A 21,264-nucleotide genomic window follows, 5' to 3' on the forward strand; every position below is an offset into this window, starting at 1 on the left:
ATGAGAACATACAAATTATATGCATATGTGCTCATCATCGGAAGCTGCATTGCATCGGAAGGAGGAAATAGAAATAATAAAAATATCACCACCTATAATCATCATCTCTTTCCCCCTCCCTCAAACTCTTTCTCTGATCACGCAGTCAACTGAGCAACTGACTCACGGGTACTTCAACTCACTACATGCTTTCACTTGTCCATATTTCCCTCATGCGAAACATTTCAACTTCGATATTCAATTCCCTTCGAAACGAAACGGCCACAGGAACAGAAACAGGAAAAAAAACGATAATGGTAACAATTATAATACCTCGTAATTTCACTCGCCTTCCTTGCATTTGATAAGCTCTACTTGACGTTTTTTTTTCCTTTTTTCCTTTTTTCCTCTTCTTTCTTGTTCCACAAACACACATACCCGTCCCCCACCCCTTAAGTTATTTTTTCATCTGTTCACACAGAGCCCCTTCACTTAACCGTGAACTAGTGAAAGGATGAGGAGAAGAATGAGGAAATACAACAGGAAAAAAAAAAAGAAAATAGATTTTGTGGCCGATAACACTCCACTCGTTTTAAGTCACCTAACGCCCAAACAAAAAACATATGCACGTGATTTCAAAAAGTGAAAATTTTTCTTGTTTTTTTTTGTGTGGGGAGGGGGGGAGGGGCCTCTCCCAACTCCAATCATTCCTTCAAACCGTCACCTTCAAAACTGTTTGAATGCGCCGTTTCGAAGCACCGGTGGTAATCGCGGTAGTAATAACAGAAGTGAAGAAACCCGAGTGATGAATCAGGGAAAAAAACAACAAAGGGACGAAAGTTTTTTTAAAAAAGAAAAAAAAACAAGAAGAAATGGCATCACACAAACATATGCGTATATTAACAAATATGCAAATGCGAAAAGCAATGCTGCTCTGTCTCCCTTTTTTGACTTAAAATATTCGCTAATATTGCAACAATGATCCCCTCCCCTCCTCTTCATGTCGTACGTCAAATACTTCTCATTTCGGAACAAATACGCACCACACGACTGAAATTATCCCCTCACCACCTGTGGTTACAATTCAATAACCATTCACCAATTATAAATGCTACCGTCCGCAAGTAACACCAAACCATCTGTACATTTTACCCTTCACATCACTTCAATGCTTCAGGCCTTGCAATAAGCACCGTTTCGTAATGGCTGCGGCAATACAAATCCCAATAGAAAAGTCCCCACGTCCAACATCCCACCGCCAATGCTGCACAATACAACGGCGTAATGGTCAACAAATTCACAAAATGTGGAATGGCAAATAACCCGCCGAGGTCGAGCTTGCGGACGAGTTCATAATTCATGAAAGCGGCTTCATTTCTTGCGCCCACTTCTGCGCCTTTAGCACTGGCCTCATATGCATGAGAAGAGCGAACATGCGCATGCATCGGTTGCATGGATGTTTTTGGTTCCGTCACTGCCGCAGATGAGAGACGTACCCGAGACGGAGCAGTTGCAGTGGCAAGTCGAATGATTGAGCGCCGCATAATTTTGAAATGGGGCTTTTTGGTTATTATATTTGATTTCTAAAACAAAAAAGTAAAAAAAATAAGAAAATAAATGAGTTTTCTGAGCTGATTTATAAGCTGTGATTTTACCAACTACTGCTTTCTTTGAAAGTTACTTCCTATGTATTCGACCTCCTTCCTGTTGAGGAAATGATACAGTAAGATTGATTTGACGTTGTTTTTCTTCTTTTAAAAATAAAAAAAATAAAAACCAAAGCAAAGCGAAGAAGGAGGGGGAAAAAAAAAGCAACATAAACAAGGAATAAATAACAAAACAAAGAGGGAAAACAGGAAGAGAAAAGGATCAATGAAAGGAAGTTAAGAAATAATATAATATGTTAACTGTTGTGTGCACAGACGAGAATGGGAAAATACAAACAAACACTTCTATTTAAAAAATACACGCATTGATATGCCCAATTTTGAACGTCATTCGGCGCACTGCAAATGAAATGAATAAATATACGCGCGACTGCATATAGAAACGCTCAAAGTGCTGCGCATACCACACAAAAAAAACAAAATAAAATAAATTTACACGTTTGCGCTTCCCCTACAGAAGATATCGCACACGCCGCAAGAAAATGGAAGAGAGGTGCTTTTATAAAGTAACACGTAACTGCACTCTACGAGCGTAGTTGCTTGCTTATCATCCTAATCAATAAATAAATAAATGTATAAAATATATTTATGCTCATGTGGACATATATATATATATATATGTGTGTGTGTGAGAGAGAGTTTGCTTATGTTTTCTACTTTTCCATCTTTAAAGGGAAAAAAAAACTTTGCAATAGGGAACAGGAAGAACTTCAACTAACGCACCATAAACTTTCAAAAAAAAAGTGATAGAGAAAGAGAAAGAGGGAGAACAAAACGGAGAGGAGTGGGGGAGAAAAAAGAAAACTAATAAAACTAACTATACGGGAATGAAAAAGAAAAAGAGGGAAGGAGGCACAAAAATTATACGAAATGAAGCAATAAATACAAAGCAAACATATGCGAGACGTGATGAATCCCCAACATGTCATTCGCAATTGTGCAAATCACCAAAACAGAATAAGTGAATGGACGCAAGAAGAAAAAAGAAATGGAAGAGGAAATAGGTGCGCACTACGTTACATACGCTTCCGGCTGTGTGGTGTTTCTTTTTGCTTACCGACAGTACTGTAATCCATCGCATTATTCGGCTCTTTCATAAATTCTTCTCTCTTTATTTCTTTCTATTTCAATATATTTATTCATATACGTACATGTGTGCATGTGACTTGTTTTGGTTTGATTAGGTTTGGTTTGCATCACTCCCTTCATTATTTAATCATATTTTTATTATTTCCTCTCACATTGCATCCAAGAAGAAACACACACATACATTCCCCAACATCCATCTCTCTTTTTGATTCCTTTTCCATTCCCTCCTCTCATCCAAGTTAATTATTCGAAACGACCATTTTTTCGGTGTTAAATTTATCATCATCAATTTATATATATATATTTATATAAATATAATTACCGGCAATCCGTCAACTCTAAACATAGCCTTATGTTACAAAAAAAGAAAAAAAAACACAAATTCTTCTTCTGCATTCCCCTGCCGTTTTGTTCGGTATCACTTGCCGCCTCTCCGTCTCTAACGGCACCGCACGCATTACACCTCAGTGAATATCAATATGCAAAACAGAGCTGCATGTTGGGCTTTATTTTCTTTTACGGAGGGACGGAAGATTTAAAAAAAACAAAAGAAAAAAAATGCAGGCACAGACACAAGCGCACATATTGTGCAAAAAAAAAAAAAAAGGACAAATTCCCACGCTGCTCAGCACCGTTCACACACGCGCATCACACGGTAACCCACAATCGTTGTAACTAGCAAAAATGATGATGATGATAATAATAATAATAATACAGTGGCAATTGTACTGCCCATTACGACATGCTGCCGCTCGTCATTACTATTTCAAAGGTTTACATCCGCAACATTTTTTCCGTCAACAAAAGTAAAGAAAGGGACAGAAAGCATCAAGCGTGGTCTGCATCAACCCAACAGCACAATCTGAAGAAAGAAAAACAAAAAGACAGTCCGCCCAAAGAAAACGAAACACACTCGCATACGTGAAGACATGTACATACCTTCCAAACGGCGCAAATACGGACTAATTGATATAACAAAAATAATAATAATAATAACAATAATAATAATAAAAGGAAATTCGAGCCATTTAATCGCACAAAAGAAATTTGGAATTAGGTAACGAAACGTTGAAAACAGAACCTGCCGAGTCTTTGCCTAAACTTCCATGAAATAATGAGAGCGCGGGAAGGGACCGAGATTAGAAGAACATGACAGGAAAAGAGGGCCGCTAAAAAAAAAAAAAGACTCCCGCATCCGCCTATGCAAAATCATGGTCCCCTCCCGCCGCGCACTACCTCCACTAATGCTACCTAAATCCGCTACTATTATTATTATTATCATCAGAGGTACTATCACTACTGCTATTGTTGTCAACGCTATTGCTATCAACGGTACCACCAACACCTGAGCCCAAACTGCTATTCATAATGTTCGGGTCTGCGCCGACTGCTGGCACCTTCGCATCACCAACATTACCACCACAACTATCGCTGACGGCACGGAATACAGAAAGTGCCTGAGCTGTAAATGCAGCGGGGTCACTAACCGGCAGCCCTGAACCTCCACCACCAAGCACCACAGTATTGGACCGCCGCGCAAGCTCCCCAAACTTCTCAATATATTCCTCCGCCACCCGTAGCGCCACCGCGTCACGGAAACTTTGGGGATTTGGTGATGCATTAAATGCATTGGCAACCGTCCCAACACTGCGACCGACCGCATCCGCCTTTAATGCCATCGCCGCCGCCTCCGCCTCTGCGCGAAGAACCGTGGCATATTTTTGTGCCCGTGCAGCAAGTCGCTGCGCTCGCCGGAGTCCTCCCGCCCGATTAATCCCCGCCTGCGCCTCACCTTCACTCTGCAATATCAGTTGTCGCTTACGTCGTTCCGCATCGGCCTGCAGGTCCATAGAGCGCCGAACCAACTCACTGACAGTGATGTCGCGTATCTCATAGCGTTTGCATTCGATTCCCCAATCTGCTGCTTCACTCCGAAGCACCTCAACGATGTTCTTGTTGAGTGACGCCCTCTCGCGAAACAGAGTGTCAAGGTCAAGTCGTCCAATCTCGCTCCGCATTGTTGTCTGTGCTAGATTGAGCAAATTGTAAATGGGATTCTCAATGTTGTAGCTGGCCTTGCACGTGTCCACGATGCGAAGGAAGAGCACACCATCAATCTCAACCATAACATTGTCACATGTGATGGCTGATTGGTTTGGTATCTCGATACCTTGCTCTTTTACGCTGTACGCGTACCGTATCTTATCCACAAACGGGATCACAAACCACCAACCGGGGTCTAATGTGCGGTGGTACCGCCCGAGACGCTCCACAACATATTGACGACCCTGTGGGACAATGTTCAAAATAGTGTTACGCGGCACTCGCTCAATGAAAGAGGAGGGATGAACAGGGGAACGGAAGGGGCGGGACACAAACGGCAGTCGACCCGAACCAACAGGACCGCCACCACCAGCGCCACCACCAGCGTTCCCACCGCTACCTGCAGCAACGGCGTTGCTGTTATTGTCGATAGAATAGTTGGGATCACCACTTCCAGCATAATATCCGCCTCCCATGTAATTCGAGGCAGCACCGCCGTATGGAGACGGAGGCTGGGAGTAGTTGTAACCGCCTGCACCGGCACTACCGGAGTGGTACATTCTGAAGGTGCCACCCAACGAAGTGGCACTAACCCCGCACCCGCTTGACACCGACACGCCACATCTGCGAAGTCCGCTACCGACGAGGCTGATGGCTCTCACACCAGCGGCGGTACAATCAAATGAAGCGGTGGTGCCTCGGGGAAGAGTAGGCGGTGGAGTGTAAACAATACATGTTGGGGCAACATGCGTGCCGGGGAGGGAAAGCGTTCGAGACGAGTGCACCAAACTACGTAACATAAATGAAAGGATAACGGTGCGATACGTATATCTCTTTTACAAAGAGAAAAAAAAAAGAAACAAATAAAACAAAACAAAGGAGAGCACTATGGGGAGAAGGGTGATGAGGAAAGGAACAGTATGATATATGCATAGCAACAATAGCACCAACAACCGGAAATTATTTGAGGGAAAAGGGACGAGGCGTATGCACGCAATTATGTCGGGGGTTTTACCAAGATTTACTCCCAATGTTTGTTTTAATCCCGTTGTGAGGTGTGAGCGTAGATATCCGTCTATACGAATAGGTAAAAAAAAAAGTGGAAAGAAGGTGAAAATAGGGGGAAACGCTAGTAGATCAACATTAGGGAGAACTTAGAGGAAATAAGCAGACCCGTTTGGCGACAACACCAGCATCAGAGTCCCTGCAAATTCATGACAGTAGTTGTCGTGACAACAGGTATAAAATATTTAACAATGTGTCCAAGCAAAGACTGAACAGAACGGTTATGGAAGGAAAACAAAAAAGCAAATACAAAAACAAATAGCACGAAAGAGGTCACAGATGTATCAGTCGAGTTGAAAGTATGCCGTGGCCTCCAGTTATGTGGAAGAAACTCTCCAAGGGGTGACATAATAGGGCGTAACAAGAGTTTGCATACTTTCTTTTCAAATAAACACACACGCATACGTGCATGTATGCACTATACAAGCGCTGTTGACGACGCTAACATTACAAATTACATCAGACGCTAGTTTTGTTGTTGTTGCTGCCCCCGTCACCGTCGCCGTTATTTCCGCCTGCGCTGTTCCCGCTGCTACCGGTGTCGTTATTGTTAGCTCCCTTACCTGAGAGAACGGACTCGTAACCGCGACCCACAATCAGCAGCTCCCTCAATCGCGTGACAGCAACCGCCCGCTCTCGATCCGTTAAAACATGTTCATAATGCGCGGGATGCACTGGCACACCCGAATCACCACATCCCCCCATGTCCCCATTGCCCTCACATGCAGATGCGGCTGCGGCCAGACTCTGTTCCTTATGTAGTTCCCGTATGGTTGAAGCCACCGTGCCGTCAGCAATTTCCCTCTCCCGTACCTCGTGGAGCATTACTAAATGATGTAGTAGCATAGATCTCCCAACGGCATCCAGCACGTAATTAGGAGTGAGACCCAACCGTTCCGCTTCCTCGTTGCGTCCTGACGGGGGTATGGGCGGCATGCACAAGAGCCGGAAGAAGTGCTCCCAGAAAGCACCACCAACGTAGAACCTGTAGTACCGTAGTGCGAATGGAAGGCAGAGACTCCGCATAGGATCCTCAGTAAGGTCTCCATGTTGTTGCGCCGCTTGAGCCCGCGAAACAGTTGCCGTCACCTCCTTTGCGAAAACGGTATGTGCTATACACTCCGTGATGTATGCAACAGTTTCTGCATCCGCAACACTGCTATAACTACAACTGCCGCTGTTGACGCCATTAGGACAGTTAAGAGAACCACCATTGTCGCAGCGGCATGCCTCCACTACACGTTTTAACAGTAACGGCCTGTCATGGGCAAACGTCTCAGCCAGCGGGAAGGGTTCATACCGCTTGAGTAGTGAACGGTAGTAAATCACCTCCATATCATTTAGTGCTGCCCAGGAGGCAGCAGAGGTGTACAGTCGAAGTCGATCCTGCTGGAGCTGCCGGAACTGTTCTTCCTTCTGTCCTTCATCTCGATTTGGCTGCTGTTTCGTATCGTCGCTGTTATGGTTGGTACGCGTGTTGCTCTTTGGTGCCAGCAGAGCAGCTAAGTTCAACAGTGAAGACACCGCCCGCTCATCCTCCCGCATGTTTACCAGCAATGACGCCCTCCATAAGTACAACGACACGATCTCCTCCCGCAGTGCAGCCTCTTCTAACAGAGGATTCACTCCACCTCCTCCCACAGCGCTTTCACTACCGTACTTCAATGCGGCGGGGCTCACCTCGCAAGCTTCACCACCTGCACTATAAGAGTAATAGCCACTATCACCACCTCCTCCTCCATTGAAACCAACATGACAGCCAATGCTCGTGGCGCTAGCATCACTGTACTGATGTTGAAGTTGAAAAGCGCTGCTCAATACGCGACCACCTGCCGCCAAACGAATCTCTGCATCAACTAACTGCTGAATTCCGTGAACAGCCGCCGCCAACCTCTCCTCGCGAGCTAGTTTAATCAACCCCCGAATTTTCGGTGTAGGGGCATCATCGACTTCATAAGCGAGACGTACTGCAAGCACCTCCGCGCCTTTGGTTATCGGCCGCATGGCAAAGCAACGGGGGAAACGGCACACGCTACTACCCTTTATAGTCATGCTGAGCATGGAAGCCGCATCACTGGTGCCGGATGTTGTGGTGGAAGTGGGGCCCATCTTAGAATTATCAGATACATGGCCGCCGCTTGTGGCCATGTGCGGTCCATCACTCGGCTCAATCCTTTCACAGCAACAGCAGCGCCCGCTGGCACCACACCGATACTGCAGATCAAAAACGGTGTGGCGAATGCCCATCTCCCGATGCAGTGCTTCCGCCTCACTGCTCGCGGGACCGACCGAACCGAACAAACGCCGATGCACCACCTGCCGCAACTCTGCTGTAGTTGGAGCCTGTGGGAAGCTTTTGATTAAATCACTGCAGTCGACCTCGGCACGGGGTAATTGCCGCTTCGACTTCCATGCGCCCATGACGTGCGAAAAGAACGTCCTCATTTCCTCCGGTTGAATTTGCGGGACAAGTCACTTACAGCCGTGCGCTGCGGTGTTATCCCTTGCGTTTTGTGTCCCTTCCCCTCGCTGGAGGTGCAGTACGCACTATTTTTCTTTTTTTCCTTAGACTTCTTCTTCCCTTTATCGTCAGCACACTTCCGCTTGGCCCTGTCAGGTAACGACTCCCTTCCCCTTATTTTGTTTTCTCCGTTTGGGTGGAAAATGAGTGGGGATGTTTCTTTCGTTGTATGTTTAGAGAGAAAGGCCCGAATGTTTCCGTCGGGGCACAAAAAGAGATATAACAGTAGACGAGGCAGATGCAAGTGATAGTACAGGCCTCTGGTATGCAAACAAAAATGGCTAAGCATATGCATCTGTGTAGCTTTAAATACACAATGATGTGTTTACGCACAACAGTAGCAGCCATCCTTCTTGTGTGGATAGTAGCGCGGCAAATCCGAAAGCGGAGCAAATCACAAACGGAAGGGACTGGTGACAAGTACCAAAATAAAAAGGTAGCACGTGCGTTATTTGCACCGTAAGAGGATGACAAGAAAGCGGAGGGAAGGACATCCTGTGCGTGTGAAGTTGCACCCAATAGCGAATAGAAGCGAAGCAAAAAGGAAGGAAGAGGAAGAAAAAAAAAAGTCAAATGTGTGACACAAAACGGAACATCTCCCGGTGAGTTCAAATTCCATCGGGCCTTCCCTGCGCCCTCAGGAATAAGCAGGGGCATTTGAGCCATTATCCTAAATATCTCTTGGTGTCGAGGCACATCATCTCCCTCTGAACCCTTCAATTCCTTCATCTTGTTTTATCAGACGTGGCGCAAGGGAGGAAAAACACCACAGAATCAGTTCGGAGATAGTTTGACTCATGAAGGTAAACAAATGATTCCCAACAAAATGGGTTTCACTCCCAACCCCGACCTGTTACACATGTAAAGGAGGTTTAAAAAATAAATCTCTCGTCCTCTCCCCCCCCCCTGAGGATACGACGGCTCATGCGACCCCACCTCGTGAAAGCACACGTTACCTTGTTTTTACTTTCTGATTTCCCGTTCTCTCTCTTCGTTTGTTTGAGCTTTCCCCCCCCCTCCGCTTGCCCTGTTACTCCTCAACCCACTCTTCAAATCCCAATGGAACCTTTTCTCTCTTCACACTTGAAATTGATGCAGCTAATTGACGGCAGGCCACATATCCTCCTCATTTCAGTTAAGCTCCCCAAACTCCCAACTTAAGTCTTCCTTCCTTCCTTCCTTTTCTCCTTTCTGCTGCCCCCCTCCCGCTACACCTCCCGTGCGAACATATGAACCCCCACTTCAAACACCGTTAACACGGACAGACACTCAGCAACGGCGATCATCATAGTAAAGATGGTAATGAAGAAGAACCTTTAAAAGTGACACCAAACCGATACAAAAGAGCAAGAAAAAAAACAGGCACTCACCAAGAATTCAAAGCACGTTGGAGTGGGGTCACAACACCAAACTAATTCAACGCTCACACAACAGTTTGCCTCATGCATTTAGGGAGTCATTTAACCTCAAAGGAAAAGAAGGAAATCACAGCAACCCCCCTGCAGATGACACAAGTGTTTAGTTTGGCATTTCACTCATCCATCAGTCACCACCACGTCTTTTCTCACAGTCCCACAACATTTACATATATATATATATATATATACCGGCACACCGCAGACATTATCGGCAGGGCCAATAAACGAGATAATGCAGATGTGCAACAATAACAATAACAGCACGAATGAATGAATGAATGAAGCGGAAGGGAACGAAAGTAAAGCTAAAGGCCAAGCAAGAAGGCAAGGAAACAGCGCTGGTGTGGATGATGCTCAGAAGCCGTGGGAGCCTCAACCTCAACAATAATAGTGCGAAAGAAATTATGCACGCACGTATGTGCACATAAGCGCAACCGCACGGAGGAAAGATCAAAAAAAAAAAAAGGAGATTCGTCTCCGCGGCCTGCTTAAAATATGCTCACGTACTCATCTACGCGGTGCATCATCCCCTGTGCGATGCAGTCGGCAATCCAGTGCAAATTACTAACCTCAAGCTCCTTCAGTTTGGCCCACGCGTAGAAAACACCATATTGAAACTGTCGACTGAGAGCATCTCTATACAAGGCCACAGTCACCTCCACAAACCGCCGTTCCAACGAAGAGGCACCTGCCGCAGAAGCTCCAGTTTGGCCAGATGCAGCGCCACTAACGGCATTATTGCCCCTGTTGTTGTTACCCCCCTTAGCAGAAGAAGAGGAAGTAGAGTTGTACCGGCTGTCATCAAGCAGTTCATGCATGAGTCCAAAACGCCGGACTCGCTCGCGAAGCTGCTCCACGCTCTCAGCCTCCGCGATATCGTCGTGGATGTCGACCAGTGACCCAAAACTCGGGAACAGCCGCCGCCTGTCAGTTGCATGGATGTCGGGAACGCCCATTGTGTTCACAGTACTCCTTAGCACTGTCAGGTCTGCTTCAAGCTCCAGTAGTGGACACATTACTTCCGCAGTTGCGCCACCCAGTTCACAACAGAGATCGTAGAACTGTTCATAGTAGTTCTTCATTAGCATGCCCTGGATGTACTCCACAGACAGCTCATCCAGATCACTCTCCAGGCCACCGTTGGCGTTGAAGAAACGACCGACTGGACTGTCAATCAGAACCACCTCAAACATTTCACGCACGTCAGCCGCAGCGGTTAAACTGGCAAGTTCAGGGAACCAGCCGAGAGGATGGCAGCGGGTCAACAACTGCATGCCGTCACGCCCACTGCGCTTTGCGATGATGAGCTTCAGCACGTTTGCGATCATGTGTTCGTACGTGATGAAATCGAGGAAGTGGGATAGCGGTGGCGCCGCCCAAGACCTTAGCTCACGCAACTGTTTCGCATAATGTTCCTGTGCACGCTCGACAATAACTCGGGCGCTCAACTGTGCCTGCCCATCATGCTGCAGGAAATTACCATAATCTGTGACCTGCAACTGTGACTTCATGTCACCCAGTGAGTCACACTGGACCAAACTGGCGTATTCTTCTGGACGGAGAAACCCGTCCTTGTAGCCGTGGACAATGGCCTCGAGGGAACCATCATACACGTTGAAGTTCAGAATTCCTCGCCCCATTATAATAATATAGTGTAGCTACTGACGTACCTGCCTCTTTTCGCTAGTTTTCCTCCAGGGGCACTGACACAGTATTAAAGAAGAAAGCAGCTACAAACAGAACGCTCAGATCGATGTCGTTTCCAACTCCTACCAGCCTTCTTCGAACCTCCTTTCCCGTACCTGTCTAGAGTGTTAACGGAACCTTCTCCACCCACGTCACCCAATACTAAATAAAAGCAACTCTGTCTGTGTATCACCTGTTCTCTACCCTTTATTTGCGTATTCCTTCCCTTTAACAGCAACACAAGCGAACAAGTCAAGCGATGGGGGGAAAAAGCAACAATAACAACAATAAGCGAAAGTAGGAAAGCAAATGCATAAGTGCGTGCGCCCGTTGCTTCGTTATGAGAGGTATGTCATTTGTCGCTGTTGTGACGGTGGTGATTAAATAAAGAGCTCCCTTACCGGGCGAATTTAAATACGAACGCGTTAAGGTGTGTGCACACACTCTCGCAAGCCGCACCCGCACAAGAACAGTGCACGTTTAATTAAGCAAGCATTTACCATTTATTCCCCGCACCCGTTCCCCACGCCTCCTCCCAGCACTTGGGCCTCCATCGCGTTGAGACGGGTGGAGGCTGAAATGGCTCCCGGGCGCCGTCCTTGTCAATGGGATTGCGACCTTCCCTAATGTCACCTAAGTCCGTCAAACCCAACTCCTTCCGAATCGCCAGCCGCTCGTCTTCTAACTGATCAGCCTCAATTCGGAGCCGCTCCAGCTCCGGAGTGGTGAGGTCCGGAACGGCATCATGGTATGGAATACCCAGGTCTGTCCTCTCCCAGTAGTGAGCAAATGGCTCACCATCTGGGTCATTTGGATCATCTGACGTGGGCTTGCGTACAGGGTGCTGCTTCTTATTCATCCGCACTTGACGTTTGTACTCAAGCTCTTGCCACGCCATGTTACGGAAAACGTGGCCCAACTCAGTCCGCATCACTTCAACTTCCTCTTCATTGTAAAAAAGATCCCCACGAACAAAGCCAAGGGTCCACGTAGCACCGCTCTTCGCCTTTTGAGTGTACTCGGTTTGTGGGTTGTGCTCAGTTTGTCGCAATGGTTTCGTGGCCCTGTGGGCATCCCCGTAAACCTGATCATCATCAAGCTCCTGAAAGGTTTGTTGCGAGCGGTTCATGTGGGCCATTATGCGCATGAGTGCGTCTTCCACCTCCTCATCATCTAAGATCATGGGACCGAAGTACGACTTCTTGTAGCTGCGACTATGCTCCTCCTCTGCCACACTGGGTGGGTCTCCGCGGTGACCGCGCATCCACCGCTCCCATAACCTATCGTCTGTGGCCAGTGTCCCATACGGGAGGTGCTTCTTGTTGCTATCTTTGCGATACATGCGACGCTGTTCCTCCCGCCCCTTTTGGAACTGCCATGTGACGGTAAACTTATTACCAAATCGGTCCTTCGCGATGAGGCGTTCCTGCGTGAAAAAGAAGCGGATGTAATTCCAGTAGAGCAGCTCCCACCACATAATGATGCGGTTGTCAGCTAGCCCCGAAAAGGAATGCTGTAACTTTACACTTTTGTCACCAAATGCGTCAACAGAACGAGTATATGGCACACTAGTGTCCGACTCTTCACGGATGCGCTGCCGCGCAGCAGCGGCAACCTCAGGGCCGGAAGTTTGCTCCAACTCCGTTGTGTATGCCTCCAGCTTGCGCTCCTCCCGCTGCTGCAACGCTTCCTCCTCCAACTGACGCTTGGCTTTGGCGGCTAATAGCTCCTTCTCCTTAATTGCCCACGCTACTGCGTCCTCCTGCCTGCGTTGAGCATAAACCAGCTTTGATGTGATATCACTTGTCTCGTCTGCCATGCCTCGGATATTCGAAAGAACGGTTGCTATTGTCAAGCGGTGCCTGCGGCTGACACAGTAGCAACCACTCAAAGGCAGCGCAGGATGGCTTACAGCCGTCAACTCTGACGGATGCACAGTGGTCGCCCACACCAATGGGGATAGATGATATTTCCTCATTTGTGGCCGTTGCGCGTGCTTCTCACTCACCCCCAAAAAAAAAAAAAAACTGCTACCGCCCCCGCCGATACGTGCCCTTCTTCTATTTACGTACTTGTTTACGCCTTTACCGCTCTACTACCGTTGTGAATGTCCCGTTCTCACGCTACGCACCTTAGCAGCTCAAACTACACCCCAGCTGTACTATGTGGGACTATTGTGCATGAATTCAGAAAAATGTGTGGGAGTTGTAAACAACAGCACTACTTCACTCGCACCAGAAAGTACCAACTGCAACTCTCTACACACGCACACGTCTGACAGTTGTTCGAGCTGACCGTCGAATTGGAAAGGAAGGGACGCATTTATATGCATAAATGGGGGACGATGAGGGGAGTGAGCAAAGCACGGAGCACAATAAAAACGTCTAACGCACGGAGGTGATCACTTCCAATTGTAAAAGAGGGGGAGATAACCGCACACAAACGTACGTGGCGTGTTGTGCTCACTTCAACTTTCTCAGCAACTCCTTTTGCCTGCTCACCTCCCTTGGCCTGACGCCCAAGCAGCCGAGAAACTGTTTGGGCCACGTGCACTTCACTCGTTGGAGAAAAACAGCAGCGATAGCTTTTAAAAAGAAAATAATTTGGGGGCTCTATGGATCCTTTTGACAACAGCAGCACAAACAAGAATAAGCAATGGAAAAGAGGGACAGGAAAAAGTAAGAATGTGAAACGTTCAAACGGTACGAGTCACATTAATACAGTTTCGTTTGTGCTTTTACCATTATGGGGGCAACGAACTCTTATGGTCATCCGTTCACTCAAAACTGCACAATATGTACCCGTGGAGTTTTGTCTTGCATTGGCCCTTTACACGCACCATATACGAACACCTTCAGGACCTTTTGCGTTTCTTCGTGTCAAATGCCCGGCATATCTATGTTGCATTCCATAGGAATGCGATGCAAATACGTATCTATTTCACCGTCATGTAACCTCTCACGCAAACGTACGTGCTGCAACGCCATGCCCCACCCTACCCGACGATCTGCACAACCCTATCGATATCTCACTTTTTTTCTTTATGGGTACTGCTTGACCCATCCTCTTTTAAAGGAAAAAAGACAGCAGAACAACACTGCCCGCGCAGAGCCCAGACGAACAGCCACCACAGCGGCACAAAGGTAGACTAAAAGAAGAGCAGCATACTTCATAGCGCCGCCACCCTCTCGACTTTAGTTCTTCGTCCGCCTCAGGGGGGTAAACGAAGGGGAACGTCAGAACTCATCCCGTTTCCCCACCTTTGTCCGAGCTACAACATCTAGCAGCTGTTTTGAATTAGCACCATGGGCGTAGTCGTTAACACCGTACCCTAACGAGCTCACCCTGCGGGTGGGCGTCACTGTTGATTGCCTTTGGTGGTGCTGTTGCTTCAATATCCCCCTCAATCCTCCGCCATCGCGTGCACGCGATGGCGATCGAGTGCCAGAGATAACTGGTCTCGCGGGGCCGCGCAGCGACTCTTCACGTTCTAATCCACGAAAAAAGAGCCCTTGCGCCTCATTGCCGATCTGGCGCCGGTCGCGGCCGCGGCGCGAAGCGTCTGTATCCCCAACATCGGGGTACGCGGCGGTACTGTCCGGTGAAATAACGATGGAACTACCGGTGTTATGCAAGGAACTCATATGCAGGGTGTAGTCTTCTTCATTACTGCTACGAGGCCGGGCTTGTCCACCGCCAGCTGCATACGACTTTCCTGACACGGTGGTGCGAACAGACAGCGAGCCACCGGGGGACCGCTTGACGTTTTCACAGTAACGATCTCCAGTGGTGCCGGGCTTCCGGTTTCGGGCGCGCTGTCTACTGGCTACCACCGCAGCTGGCCGGTTCGTGGATTTCAAGACCCCAGATCCATGGTGTCCCTTTGGCTGGTTTCCACAAACGCAGTCATGGTATGCGTGATAATTGGCGTAAAGGCCATCCATCAACTCTTCCATCCCGTCCCGATACTTCCGGGAGTGTGGCGAAGAACGACGAATTGGTGCTGCTGCCGTTGGCGCTGCAGCATTTGCCGATGACAGTGAGGACGGTGACGCAGCCACCCTGACTGGTGTTCGAGGGTTTGCTTGGGGCGACTGACCACGTAAAGCCGCTGACAGCGATGGAGGTGTCCGGGTTACAGGGGCCCGAGTCGCGGATGTCGTCCTCCTGCCGTCTGACTTGGTTTGCAGGCCACCAACCATATCGCTGACAGCGCCTCCTCGGGAGCGACCGGCATGCCGCTGCCTGGTGGACACATCACGCTCGTGGGCATTCACACCTTCACTGTGTGATCTGTAGTGTTGGGTAGATGGAGCGCGGGTTGTGTACTTCGTCCCCCCAGAAGCTAAGACAACTGTGTCTCTTGCTGCTGGTGAGTGTCTTCCTTCGTCGTAGGATTGAATGATGCCCTGAGGTCGCTGCTGTATCTGCAGACCTTGTGATGGTGGTTGGAAGGACGGGGGCGATGCACTCATCTCACCCATGGGGGACAGCTCCTTATTACCTGAACGTGGTGGAGTGGTGGGAGGAGCGAAAGATGGAGAACTCTTGCCATATTGCATGGCATTTCCTTTTTGCTCCCTCACCAAGGGCGCCCCTGCCGTAGATCCCCTTGTTGCAAGACCCCGTTGAAATGCGGCAGTGGAAACAGAGGCTCCACTATAAAAATCACTCTCAGTATCCATCATAACCCTTCGCCTTGAGCCTTCCGACGCCGTTAGCGTTTTCGATGTAGAGTCCAGAACTGTTGCCACGGGAGGGTAAGATATGTCCGAGCCACGGCGCCCACAAACACCACGCAGCTCGTCAGTCAATTCCTTCATTACCTCTGCAACGTGCAAAAGAGCGTCGTCCCTACCAGGAGCAACAGCACTCGGCGGAGGAGCCCGGCCCACGCCGGGGTGAATGCCTTCATCATCTATGGTGATGGTTGTGACTGGAGACGGTGACACCGGTCTTTCTAACCCGCTCGGCCTCTTCTCCTGTTGATGTTGTTGAACTATGGGCAGCGGGGGCGGTGGTTGAAGCTGATCATCTGGCACATGGTGTTGCCTCCTCCACCGTCGGAGCTCAGCGCGTGACACTGCAGCTTCGGATAAAGCCTTGTCCCTTCCCTGTTCCGCAACAGCGACACTCTCGCGTAGAAGTTGTAGCTGCTCTTCTAGTTGCTGTGTTCTCTCACTGTTGCTACCACTGAGAGAAAGAACCTCTTGTGCCACTTGAAACATATGGGCGATTACTTTAAGCACGATGTCATCCTTCTTGAAATGAGACACTTTTGGGCGGGAATGGCCAGGTGGAAGCGGTGGTTTCGGCACCTCCTCCCCTGAATCACGAACATCTTCAACCTCAAGTTCATCCCGTGCATCGCTGCACCTATCGCAACTCTGGTTACCATGTGGCTGCAACTGATTTCCCTCAACTACAGACATCACCTCCTCTTCTGCAACAACATCCTGGCGAATGCAAGCAGTCAAAACATCTTCTGGTAAGGGATGAAGGGAAGTGATAGTAGCTCCAGTTGTATCCACCCAATTAACATACATAGCACAAATATCCACCACGTCATCAACTAATTCACGCAGTTCTGCAGCTGTTTCAGTGCGTTTGTGAAGCTTTTCCAGGATGCCGATGAAGCCACTACTTAACTGCTCAAGGGCAGCTGACCAAACGCAAGGTCCCTCGCCACCCACGCGACTGAAGAAGTAGCACCCGCGTTGCCGCTTAGCACGTTCATGGATAAGTATGTAAAGTTCACGAAGCATTTCGGGGTCCTGACCAAAGCCTCGCTTCACATCGAGTTCAATGTAATACTTGAGCATTTCAGCGATGAAATGCTGCATCGATTCCGTGTCCTTTTGCAATAAGATGGCGGCGAGCTTGTAATCGGTACTAAACTTCGCCAAAGCCTGGTAAACAGCGGTCACGTTTGACTCCACTATGCGGAGAAGCTTTTCGTCAGACACATAGGTTGCACCATCACTTCCCTTCGACTCTATGTTAGCCGCAGCCCCTGAGCCGCTGTTATGATCGCCTTCAATTCCAGCAGTACCCTCCTTGCTACCTTTCCCACCAACGGCCCGCAGCGTATTGAGATCTAGTTCAATATAGTCATCGTCACCGAACCCATCAGCGAAGACCAATTCATCACTGTTTCCACCGCTGCCCCGGTTTCCGACCGCAACAGGGATGGCTAAGTAGCGTACACTTAACAGACCGGAGACCATTGTGCGCAACTTTCCCACCATTTCGTACAGTCGTGTAATTCGGTGGTCTGCGGGAAGAATACGATCAGCGGGCGCATTCTGAAGCAACAGCGACATCACCTCATTTCGCGCATCCGCATCATCCTTCTCACCGGTAACTGTTCTACATGCTTCACTATCACCGGTATCAGCGCTGCTTTTTCCGCTGTTAAGAATGTTCAGTAGCGCTTTATTACCACAACTGGTAACTCCGGTCCTCTTTTTTCTCTTGGACTGGGCGGCGTCGATGGCACGATCGAGAACCGGTAATATCCCATCAGCGAAGTGCATGAGTGTTGTGTCGATGTCCAGAAGCGCTTCGGTGCATGAATCTAAATTTGGGGGAGCCACATTTGCGTTGCAAAAGAACCGGTGAACAGCAGCGAAGTATTTCACCAACTTTTTCTGAGTGTGCAGATGATCCTCAGTCGTCTCATGCAGCCGAGTAGCCCATCTACCAAACTTCCGAAGCAGCACAGCCAGCGCCTCCTCATTCACCTCCTGTTGCTTCTGTAGACGCTCTTCGTCGGCTCCGTTCCATTCACTGTCTGGGTCACCGCCATCGCCTTCGTCTTGCCGTTGCTTTAATCGGCTTTTATCATCGTCACGGCATTCCTGCTCCCGCAGCACCGTCTCCACCACATCGTCCTCTGCACACTCATCTGTACCCAAGAGATAAAGTGACCGCTTGATCCGCTGCCCCGCTTCTGCCAGCCGCTGCAAAATTACCTGAATAGCCTGACGGAAGGTCACCACTTCCTCGCGCCACTGCTTGCGCTCCTCCTGCAACAAGAGTAGTCGTGACTGCTGACTTACACGATCACAGAGAGCTGTATTATCTTTGAGCCGCGATTCAACGAGCTTCAGTGCCTCAAGCAACTCCCCGTCAGTAACCGACTGCCCCGCATCCGATTTGGTAAGGTCAGCCCGGAGTGTTTGCTTGAATGCCGAAGCCACAGCAGCAGGTGAAGTAGTATTAGATGCGGATGCGGTGGGAGCAGAGGGTGATTGCAGGGACTCTGGTCGGCCATCATGCTCAAGGCGAAAAGCGAGCTCTTCAACACCCACGGCACGGCAAAGCGCCCCCACTGTATTGCATATGCGCGCCCAACGCTTCCCACGAGGGATATTGGACTGAATTAGATTATCGAGCCGCACCTTGTTTGCTTCGTAGGCATGCTGCAGCCGGTGGTATCGCGTTTTGATGAGTTTCATGCGCTCGTCCAGGTCCCGAAATACGGTAGTCGCCAAAGTTATCGAATGGGCTCCAGTACTCCCCTGGTTATTACCTGGTGCTGCATCGACTGCGCAGTCTTTCACGGCGGGGACGTCATCCGTGAGCTCGTCAGAAAGGGCATTGATAACGGCCTCAGCCTCCACAGAGTTAGCTGAAATGAGTAGTATCTCCTTGCACCGCTTAACGAGCTGTTTCCCACCCTCCCGCACGATTTCCTCCAAGCGGGCCTTCTCCATTCGGCTATTTGCACCTGAAGCCTGATGTTTGTGTTGTTCTTGAACCCACTGTTCCTGTCGCCTTTTCAGCAGCTGCACCATTTCCAGTAAGTTATTCACAGGGGGCTCAATTTCAACAGCTCCTTCACACGAACTGGGCGACGTTCCCGTAGGAAGTAGCTGGGCCAACTCGCACAAACACTGCTGAATCAGCGCGTTGTCCGCAGAGGAACGGGTGTCACAACGCTCCCCCAGTACCCATCGCCGCAGTTGGTCCACTGTGCTGAGGAGTGTTGTCATCGTTGAGTCGTCAATGCACTGAACATTTCCACATGCAAGACTGTCAGCTAGCTGAGAAACATTGGTACACAACTCCCTTATATGGGGTACAAGGGTGTCTGGAACATTTGACTGCGCGGCGAAGCGCTGCACAACAGATTCCACATATCCCGCTAATGCGTCCTCATCCTGCGGCGCTTTGGTCGGTGACAAACACGTTGGGTCAGTATCCCCCTGCGACGAACCATCACCATCAGGCAGCCAGCGGAGAATTCGCATCAGTATCTCCCTCATTTTCTTTCTGTAACCCTGCAAAGACTCCTGGTTTACATTCTCCTCTTTCTTGAGCTGGTGATCTACCAACAAACCCAAATGCTGAGCCATCTCGATAGCAGTGCTGTGCCCACTTACGACGGTGTCATCTGACAGCTTCCTCGAGAATCTATCGTCACTGCACTCGCTCGCACTGCGGTCGTCACTGTGCCTTAGTTTTCGTGTTATTTCGGCCAGCTTTGACCGAACCTCCTGCTCCCTCTCCGCTAGCGCAGCTATCATATCCCTAGCAGACTCGAGAGACGTGCGCATATGGTCGAAAACAACCTCGGCTGAAGAGCTCGTTGGCCACCCCCTAAGATGATTTGGGACGATGTTTAAATGAAAACGTTGATTTACTTGTGTCATAATGGATATCACATCTTTGAATTCCCTTTCGATCCACTGATCGTTAGAAGAAACGCTTACATTAGGTCTGTCCGACAGCAATATTGCCCGTTCCTGCTCCACTGTAGGCGGCGACACAACGCCGCACGAGCTAAATCGGGACATTGCAGCCTTCTCATATTGGTGAAGAAGAGCAGAACAGGTATGAACGTCCCTTCTAGCAAATTCTAAGTCCTTCGTCAGCTTTAGCGTCAGGGAAGGTGCTTGGCCTACTGGGACCCCTGGGGATGCCCCAAGTATGTCCATAACTTGTCGTAACGTCTCCTTGTTATCCTCATCTATGGTTCGTTCCACAGCACAGGGTCTGCAAGAGCTCATCATATCAAGTATTTCCCCCAACGATGACTCGCTATCATAACTTTTGCATATCCCATTCCTCTCCGCAAGTTTCCGCGCGGTCTTCTTACATTTCTCAACCTGCATGAGAACTTTGAGGAAAGGGCTCTCATTGACGTCATCAAAGTCTTTGCCCGTACTAGCACCCTCATTCACATGGCCAGATACTTTCCTTCCGGTTAGGTGATACAGAGTTTCGCCAACTATGTCAGCTACTCTAGAACTTGTGATCGCAACCTCGCCACCTCTCATCTCTATCCGCTTCTTCAAATGCATAATCGCCCCCAACAAATCGCGCATGGGAGAATCCACTCCCTCATTTTCCAACAGCCAAACGATGCGGGCTTCTAGCTCTTCGGTAAATACAGGTTCATCAGCTTTTCCACGTCCCATTGCCTCTGCTAGAACTGCCGTTGTGATATCACGAACAGCAGCAGAGTTTCTTAGATGAACAGAAGGAGCTGTCGGTGAAGAGTGCATGCGGATATCCCCCCTGGCAGTGGGTGTATCGTTGCTCTCTTGTGACTTCTTAAATGAAGTCCATAACCGGGCATGCGCATTCGCCCAGTCGTACTTTTGCCCTTCCATCAGATTAACCGAAGATAACGTTCAATAAGGGGATAAAAACGACGACCTTCCCACTAAATGCTATCGTTGATTAAAAAAATGCATAAAGAGTGGAACGTGAAGGTTGTGGAAGAGCACCGCTTTTCCCTTGTGAATAAACACACAGTACAACTAGACAGCAGCATTGGGGCCAACCA

At 48.8% G+C, this 21,264-nt stretch overlaps 7 protein-coding genes across 7 annotated transcripts, besides 11 other annotated features; all 7 read right to left on the bottom strand.

Annotated features, from left to right (window-relative positions):
- Nucleotides 1–21,264: part of a sequence feature (sequence corresponds to BAC RPCI93-29K2) that runs on past both edges of the window.
- Nucleotides 361–401: a sequence feature (T-rich).
- Nucleotides 1,140–1,523, bottom strand: Tb927.5.510 (hypothetical protein, conserved; the record flags this gene model as incomplete). Its single annotated transcript, XM_839632.1, has 1 exon — nt 1,140–1,523. The coding sequence occupies one exon, from the start codon at nt 1,521–1,523 to the stop codon at nt 1,140–1,142; it is 384 nt and encodes a 127-aa protein (XP_844725.1).
- Nucleotides 1,736–1,845: a sequence feature (A-rich).
- Nucleotides 2,206–2,276: a microsatellite.
- Nucleotides 3,023–3,056: a sequence feature (AT_rich).
- Nucleotides 3,419–3,449: a microsatellite.
- Nucleotides 3,707–3,746: a microsatellite.
- Nucleotides 3,983–5,578, bottom strand: Tb927.5.520 (stomatin-like protein, putative; the record flags this gene model as incomplete). The annotated part of the gene is made up of 1 exon (XM_839633.1): nt 3,983–5,578. One exon carries the CDS (start codon nt 5,576–5,578, stop codon nt 3,983–3,985), a length of 1,596 nt encoding a protein of 531 aa, XP_844726.1.
- Nucleotides 3,997–4,064: a microsatellite.
- Nucleotides 5,129–5,179: a microsatellite.
- Tb927.5.530 (hypothetical protein, conserved) lies at nt 6,303–8,288 on the bottom strand (the record flags this gene model as incomplete). The annotated part of the gene is made up of 1 exon (XM_839634.1): nt 6,303–8,288. The coding sequence occupies one exon, from the start codon at nt 8,286–8,288 to the stop codon at nt 6,303–6,305; it is 1,986 nt and encodes a 661-aa protein (XP_844727.1).
- On the bottom strand, nt 8,479–9,093 carry Tb927.5.540 (hypothetical protein; the record flags this gene model as incomplete). The annotated part of the gene is made up of 1 exon (XM_839635.1): nt 8,479–9,093. The coding sequence occupies one exon, from the start codon at nt 9,091–9,093 to the stop codon at nt 8,479–8,481; it is 615 nt and encodes a 204-aa protein (XP_844728.1).
- Nucleotides 9,528–9,557: a microsatellite.
- Nucleotides 9,947–9,970: a microsatellite.
- Nucleotides 10,271–11,422, bottom strand: Tb927.5.550 (vacuolar ATP synthase, putative; the record flags this gene model as incomplete). The annotated part of the gene is made up of 1 exon (XM_839636.1): nt 10,271–11,422. The coding sequence occupies one exon, from the start codon at nt 11,420–11,422 to the stop codon at nt 10,271–10,273; it is 1,152 nt and encodes a 383-aa protein (XP_844729.1).
- On the bottom strand, nt 11,965–13,446 carry Tb927.5.560 (hypothetical protein, conserved; the record flags this gene model as incomplete). The annotated part of the gene is made up of 1 exon (XM_839637.1): nt 11,965–13,446. The coding sequence occupies one exon, from the start codon at nt 13,444–13,446 to the stop codon at nt 11,965–11,967; it is 1,482 nt and encodes a 493-aa protein (XP_844730.1).
- On the bottom strand, nt 14,705–21,088 carry Tb927.5.570 (hypothetical protein, conserved; the record flags this gene model as incomplete). The annotated part of the gene is made up of 1 exon (XM_839638.1): nt 14,705–21,088. One exon carries the CDS (start codon nt 21,086–21,088, stop codon nt 14,705–14,707), a length of 6,384 nt encoding a protein of 2,127 aa, XP_844731.1.

This window comes from Trypanosoma brucei, chromosome 5, assembly GCF_000002445.2.
Source record: "Trypanosoma brucei brucei TREU927 chromosome 5, complete sequence".
In the NCBI taxonomy this organism is placed as follows: domain Eukaryota; phylum Euglenozoa; class Kinetoplastea; order Trypanosomatida; family Trypanosomatidae; genus Trypanosoma; species Trypanosoma brucei.